The sequence below is a fragment of the Lactuca serriola genome, chromosome 3, assembly GCF_051521515.1.
Source record: "Lactuca serriola cultivar US96UC23 chromosome 3, Lser_US96UC23_V15, whole genome shotgun sequence".
NCBI lineage: Eukaryota > Viridiplantae > Streptophyta > Magnoliopsida > Asterales > Asteraceae > Lactuca > Lactuca serriola.
This window is the reverse complement of record NC_136410.1, coordinates 301,192,466-301,200,021: the sequence shown is the minus strand read 5'-3', so window position 1 is coordinate 301,200,021 and position 7,556 is coordinate 301,192,466. Positions and strand designations below refer to the sequence as shown.

Here is a 7,556-nt window from a genome sequence, read left to right as displayed (position 1 = left end):
GCCAAGTTCTTTTGTGAGGAGCCCTATGTTGAAAAGTTTGGATCCCCATTTTTGTTCCCCAAATACAAACCTGTCACGTCCATTTCTTCCTTGCTTGACTTCAGGTCAAAAATACCAAGAATCATCAAATTCGGTCCATCGGATCTTTCTTTATTCCTTATTCAATTACTGAAGTCATTTTCAATCTCAATCACACAACAAATTTGCATAGACATGCTTTTTCGATTTTGTTTCGAATTATTAGCCAAAGAAATGCGCAATTTCCCTCGCTTCTTGTGAGTTGTGATCCATCGTCATTTTTAAAAATCGTCTTCTGTAGATTTCGTTTGTTTTGTTCTCCGTTAAGAATTTGGGTTTCGGGTCGGAGGAGAATTTGTTGATTGGTTTAATTAGGGTTTTTGGTGATTTCTTGATTGATTTTCTGAGATGAATAACAATGGACGCGGAGGAGGAAGATATCCACCGGGAATTGGGCGTGGTGGTGGTGGAAATTATCAGGGAAATACCAACCCTAGTTTCCAGCAACAGAGAAATTATCAACAACAGTATGCACAGAGGAATCCGATACAAAACCAACAGTTTCAACAGCAACAACAGTGGTTAAGAAGAAACTCATTGGGAAACCATTCAAGCGCCACGGTTGAAGTGGAAAAGACCATGCAGTCAGAAGGGAATGATTCTAGGTACAATTCACCGGCTCATGATTATTATCGTTTTATTTTTGCATTAATGTTTCCTCAGTTATCGCTTCAAGTCTAAATCCATCAATAAAGTTACCAACATTACCAAAGCCATAAACTCATAAAATAATATTTCCTAGTATCAAAATACTCTAACAAGACACAACAATCTCATGAATAAAAGCTGTCTTTCGATCAATAATCTTCTATAACCTCAGAATATCTGTTCAATTCGGAAATTAGTTTTAGGCTAGAAGCCTCCTAAGTGAGTGAAGGGTTTATAACTAGCAACATCATTCTAAAATGTCTGATAGAAACATCCCCAACATCATTTTTTCCCAAAATACTTGATATACAAAGTAACTTCGTATTTACCTTTTCCTTGTTATAAAAAATGAGTGTTGTAAGTTGTAACTTTCTCCAAGAATTGTTAGAAAAGTACCATAAAAATCTTTCTCATGATTTTCTTCAAATATAACCTTACTCATGATTAGTTATAAAACCACTGCATTAACCTTTACCCTCAAAAACTTTCTAAAATGATAATATGTCTTTTCCTGCAAATGGTTATAAATCATTAATGACAACTTTCCCCATTGTATCATGCAACTCACTCTAAACATAGATTATACTTCAGTGTGATTTCCTATCAAACATCATACATACCATGTAAATCGTCATGTATGCATGCAACCCATGCAAATTCTTTCCAAAATAGCGACATGTTATCCATAAACGATGTATCTTTGATAAATCATGCAACATCCACTTTTCTTTAACAGGGTTGGAACATCAATAAACAACAACCAAAAGCTCGTAAATCCTTTTTCTCCATTTGCACATTCAAACTTCATATAAATTGATATTAACCATTCAATCTACTTTAAATTCTCAGATAACATGATTGTATGGAATGCATATAACATCAAACCCATAGAACCCAAGATTGGAAAGCACAGTTCCCAAGATTATTCATACTAATAATTAATATTATTTTCCTCTCATAGCTCTCAAGATTGGAAAGCACAGTTAAGACTCCCACCAGCAGACACTCGATACAAAACAGAGGTATGCTTTCATATATGTCATCATTTTGCAAAGTTTGTGTATAGATGAATTATGCATTTTGCCTCTTGTATATGGGCATATATAGGATATGATTTTTTTTTTTAATCTACAAAATACAAATCTGTTTTTCAGTTTTAAGTTCTTGTTTTTCAGGATGTGACAGCTACTAAAGGAAATGAGTTTGAAGACTACTTTCTTAAGCGTGATCTTCTTATGGGGATATATGAAAAGGGTTTTGAAAGGCCTTCTCCAGTTCAAGAGGAAAGTATTCCAATTGCTCTCACTGGAAGCGATATTCTTGCAAGAGCTAAAAATGGGACAGGAAAAACAGCCGCCTTTTGCATTCCTGCTTTAGAAAAAATCGATCAAGATAAAAATGTTATTCAAGGTTCTATAACACATTAACTAGACTTAAAAACAATGGTCACCTGTTATCTGTTATCTGTTACCCGTTAATATAGAGATCTCTAAGGTTTATTTATTTATTTTGTGGCAGTTGTTATACTTGTTCCAACACGAGAATTAGCTCTTCAGACATCACAAGTCTGCAAAGAACTTGGAAAACACTTAAATATTCAAGTAATGGTTACGACAGGTGGAACCAGTTTAAAAGATGACATAATGAGATTGTATCAACCTGTTCATTTGCTTGTTGGTACCCCTGGAAGAATTCTAGATCTTACCAAAAAAGGAATCTGTATTTTGAAAGATTGTGCAATGCTTGTCATGGATGAGGTATGAATTCATATCCTTTAGGTGGGCCCCACCCCACATATCTTGCTCTCTCTATATTTCATTTGTGAAAAAGCCCTCCTATCAGCCTTTACAGATGTCAATGGGACAAAAATTGTAGTTTTTCAAGAAAGTTGTTGCTCTTGGTGCAAAAGACATAAATGCCCTTTTTTTTTTTTATTCTGTGTTGTGCAGGCGGATAAGCTGTTGTCGCAGGAGTTCCAGCCTTCGATCGAGCAGCTGATTCAGTTTATGGCACCAAACCGCCAAATTTTAATGTTTTCAGCAACTTTTCCGGTGACTGTTAAAGATTTTAGAGACAGATACTTAAGGAATCCGTATGTTATCAACCTCATGGATGAGCTCACTCTTAAGGGAATCACACAGTTTTATGCTTTTGTTGAAGAAAGACAGAAAGTTCACTGCCTTAACACTCTTTTCTCTAAGGTTCTCATTACACCTCATAGTTTCTAAATCAACCATCTCACTTTGACATATGTTAGACAACAAATTCTGAAAGAAAAAAATAAATGATAAAAGTGTGGTTATTTTTGCAGCTTCAAATCAACCAATCAATCATTTTCTGCAATTCTGTGAATCGGGTGGAGCTTTTGGCGAAGAAGATTACTGAACTTGGTTACTCTTGTTTCTACATTCATGCAAAAATGCTTCAAGATCATCGGAATAGGGTTTTTCATGATTTCCGTAATGGTGCATGCAGGAATCTTGTTTGTACTGGTATGACTTTGACTATGAATGCAGTAATCCAAGAGGGAATGGAATTGATCATTCCATTAACATACCCTATTAATGAACCAATCAGTCATCATTCTCACTTGCATTTCTTTTGGTTTCAGATTTATTTACACGGGGTATTGATATACAAGCAGTAAATGTTGTTATCAATTTTGACTTTCCAAGAAATTCAGAAACATATTTACACAGAGTATGATCAAATAAAAATCTATTTCATACTTCTTGACATTTACATGACATAACAAGTTGTGCTGTGTTTGGTATGCATTGGACTAGGACTAACATCATGATATGACATGACCAAAATTGCAATTTTTCGTCACACCAAACTTGCTTTCGATCTCTTGTCTGTGCAAAAGACGAAAATGCCCTTGTCATCCTCATCATCATTAATAACTAACACTAGAAAGCTTATTTACATTTTTTCAATATGTATATGTATAGGTTGGTCGATCTGGGAGATTTGGACACCTTGGATTAGCTGTAAATCTAATCACATATGAAGACCGCTTCAATTTGTATGCATACTGTTCTTTTTCTTTATATGTGACAAAAGACGTTAATGCCCTTCTGATCCTTTTAATCTAAAACAGCCCTAGAAGGCTTGTTGGGTTCTGTACCTTGTAACAACAACAAAAAAAAAAGACGGGAATGCCGTCCTCGTCCTTCATTTGTTTCAAAGGGCATTTTCGTCATTTGATGGATTAGTTTTGTTTTTTTGTCTTTTAGGTATAGGATTGAACAAGAGCTTGGAACTGAGATTAAGCAAATTCCTCCATTCATTGATCAAGCTATTTATTGTCGTTGATTGACTCAACTAATTGGAGTCTTGAGAACTTGATGTATGGTCAACACAAGGGTATCTATATCTAGGTGGTGAGTATTCGAAATGTAAATATATTGAAAGTACAAAAAGGACATTTTTGTCATTTTGCCGCCTTAAAAATTGAAAAAGAATGATATAAGTAACTGTTTTTATTCTTTTTAATTAATCTTTTTTCTTTTTTTGGTTTACTTTTATAGAATGTGGAGGGGCAAGCGATATGAAGACACAGTCACAGTCACAGTCGTTTCTTTAAGAAATCCATCATCTCGAAACTAGAATGCCTTATTTGATTGTTTTTAAATGGAAGATTTAGGTCATTTTGCTTTAAAAAGAATCCATCATATTCACTAACAATCTTGGTTGCAAAAAAGTTATGTTTCGAGTTCTTTGGTGTTTTTTTTAGGGTGGGCAATGTGGTTGACTCTATACCAATATAAAAATAGAATCGTTACATGAATTATATATATATATATATATATATATATATATATATATATATATATATATATATATATATATATATCCCGTTTTATTAGTAGAATATTTTCATTTTCAAAATTTTATTAATAGGACATTTGTGCATATAATGATTTAAATACAAACTCTGGTGAAGTTCATACAACTCCTTAATTCTACTCCAACAAAATCTGTTTTTTTTTTAAATGTTTAACAGTTTTCGGGTTTAGGGACTCCTTTTACAAACTTTCACCTTCAAATACTGTGTTTTCTACAGGGTTGTATAAATAATATTAAATCCGTTGTTTGAGTACCGCAGGAAAATACATTTTATTGGTTAAAGATTGTAGTTTGTTAAAAGTCTCATGTATAGATAATCCCAGACCTTTAATTAAGACAATAATTGGTACTCATCCATAACATATCTCATGCGGTGTCTTTGTTACCTTCTATGTTGGAACCATATTGACAATACATGCAACTAGAGGTGCATAAAGGGAGAATCCGATCCAATCCGCTTTGGCTTACATCACTCAAAATCCAACCCGGATTAGGCCAAAATCCAAATCCGTTTCTTAAAAAAACATTATGAACGATATTATTTATGGATGGATTTTGATTCAGTTTTTAGTAAAATTTTCGTATGTATTTATGTTCTTAAAAAAACATTATGAACGATATTATTTATGTTTTCATTTTATCCTCTCTCTCTCTCTCTCTCTCTCTATATATATATATATATATATATATATATATATATATATATATGGGAAAAGTGAATATACCCTTAACGGTATATAAATTTAGGTATTCAAACATACCATAATACGTCGTTTTGTATTATATATTCATTATAATGCTTTTAAATTTCAACCCTTAACTTGATTTACTTTTAAGATTTTCGAAATTTCACTAATATATTTCTCTTACATCATATCTTTTTGCCGAACACCGACTATGCTATATATATTGTAGTTGAAAATGAAAATTTTGTAAGAGGAAGATAAATGTATAATTTATAAAAATCATGAAAGTAAATCAATTTAGAAGTTAAATTATAAGAATATTGGACAATTAAAATGTATTATATGATATAAAACAACGTAGTTGTTAGTTTTGGTACCTAAGCTCATATACTTTTAAGGGTATATTCAGTTTTTCATATATATATATATATATATATATATATATATATATATATATATATATATATATATATATATATATATATATATATATATAATGCCGATAACATAGAAGAACTATTTTTAATGATTTTATTTTTTTCAAAAAAAGAACACCAAAGATAAACATTGATTATTAAAAAAAAAAAAGATGTACCCCTTAATTATTAGTTGTATCTTAATTTCATATTTGTCATTTGTTGCTTTTTTGTTTTTTGTTTATTTTCTATTTTGTTGTCTTTTTTCGTTCCATTATTATTATCATTATTAGATTTGTTGTATTTTGTTGTATTATTATTATTATTATTAGAAGAAGAAACTACACAAATGGTCAATATGATTTGTGGCAGTTTGTAGGCTTTATTTATAAATTTTTTATTTTATTTTATTTATTTTAATAATGAGACTATCTTTATGCAATGATTTGTTGTGGTATTTTAAATACAGAACTTATCATACATCTTTTATTGATGTGTTGCTGGAGAACCAATCAATTTAAAAAAGACTGCGCCGGGCGTGTTTGTATTGAGAAAAATAGTGCCTCCCATAATAATCTACTACGAATGTGCTAATTTTATAAAGATTTAAACTTTAAAAACTTTGATTTTTTTAAAGGAAAAAAAGTTATGGGCAAAAACCGAAGTAAGTGGAAGTTCGTTCACAAATTTTTGTAATTCTTGTTTGTTTAGTTAAACAAATTAAATGAATAATAGTCTTGTTCGTCTAATTATGTTCGTTTATATTGTTCGTTATGTTCGTTCATTTAAGTATCTTTTATGTTTTTATATGTTCATATTTGTAAACAAATGAAATGAATAATAGTCTTGTTCGTTTAATTATGTTCGTTTATGTTCTATCGTTTAAGTACCTTTTATGTTTTTATATGTTCATATTTGTTTGATTACATTAGTATATTAAATGTTTTTTTATGTTCATATATGTTTGTTTATCTGCATTCGTTTATGTTACTTTAGCATATTCATGAGCATAAACAAACAAACATGAACAATGCTATGAGCCAAATCTATGACATTCCCAATTTCAAGTCCAGAAAAGGCCAATTTGTTTATGTTTTATTCGAAAATTAGAGTATCATTTTGAAGAAATATGTTGCGGAATTTGTTCCAAAAAATATGATAAAGATATTATCAAAACATTTTCAAATAAATTTATTTTAATTATATTAAAAACGTTGGGATGCCATTGCCAATACAGTACATAAGCATAAACAGATATAGTACAGACCTTACAAATATCTATTATTCTAATGACCTATAATCCATAGATCTCTCATCAGATCAACACTCAAGTGCTCTTTTGCCACTACTTGTAATACAAGAAACTGAGTGGGTCAAGTTTGGGAGCCCGGTGAGCAGATAAGGTTTTCAACCCACAATAATTAAGTTCTTTAATTTCATCAAATCATTCAACCCGATTACCCATTCCCGTTATCCTCACTTTTTGTCCCTAAGACATCTAATTCAAGGGACCTAACCTAAGGATCATCATCAGGAAGACAATACTGCTTAGGGGATTCCTCAGCAATATATGCCAGTAAGGCAACCATGATGGGGATGAAGTACACCGAGTGAACACATCGTTCACAAACACCTACAGGTTGCGAGCCTGCTAGCGTTCCATTAGACTGTCTAGACTAGTCCGTGATCGTCATCTATACTCCGCTAGATGACTAAATCAGCTTAAACATCGATGTCTCTCATTATTTATTTCATCATCTATATAATCTACCCATCTTTACAAATCGTAATTATAGGTATAAAATACATATATAGTTTAAATCGAATAAAACATGTATATTTTGTTCATCCAGCATAGATATCAAAAACATAGATA

At 31.4% G+C, this 7,556-nt stretch overlaps 1 protein-coding gene across 1 annotated transcript; it reads left to right on the top strand.

Moving 5' to 3' along the window:
- On the top strand, nt 1–4,448 carry LOC145094110 (DEAD-box ATP-dependent RNA helicase 8-like). The gene is made up of 10 exons (XM_079032391.1): nt 1–683; nt 1,688–1,748; nt 1,902–2,136; nt 2,245–2,483; nt 2,676–2,927; nt 3,038–3,218; nt 3,338–3,426; nt 3,681–3,754; nt 3,966–4,112; nt 4,260–4,448. The coding sequence occupies exons 1-9, from the start codon at nt 427–429 to the stop codon at nt 4,042–4,044; spliced, it is 1,467 nt and encodes a 488-aa protein (XP_078888517.1). The 5' UTR covers nt 1–426; the 3' UTR covers nt 4,045–4,112; nt 4,260–4,448.
- Nucleotides 4,449–7,556: the final 3,108 nt, after the last annotated feature.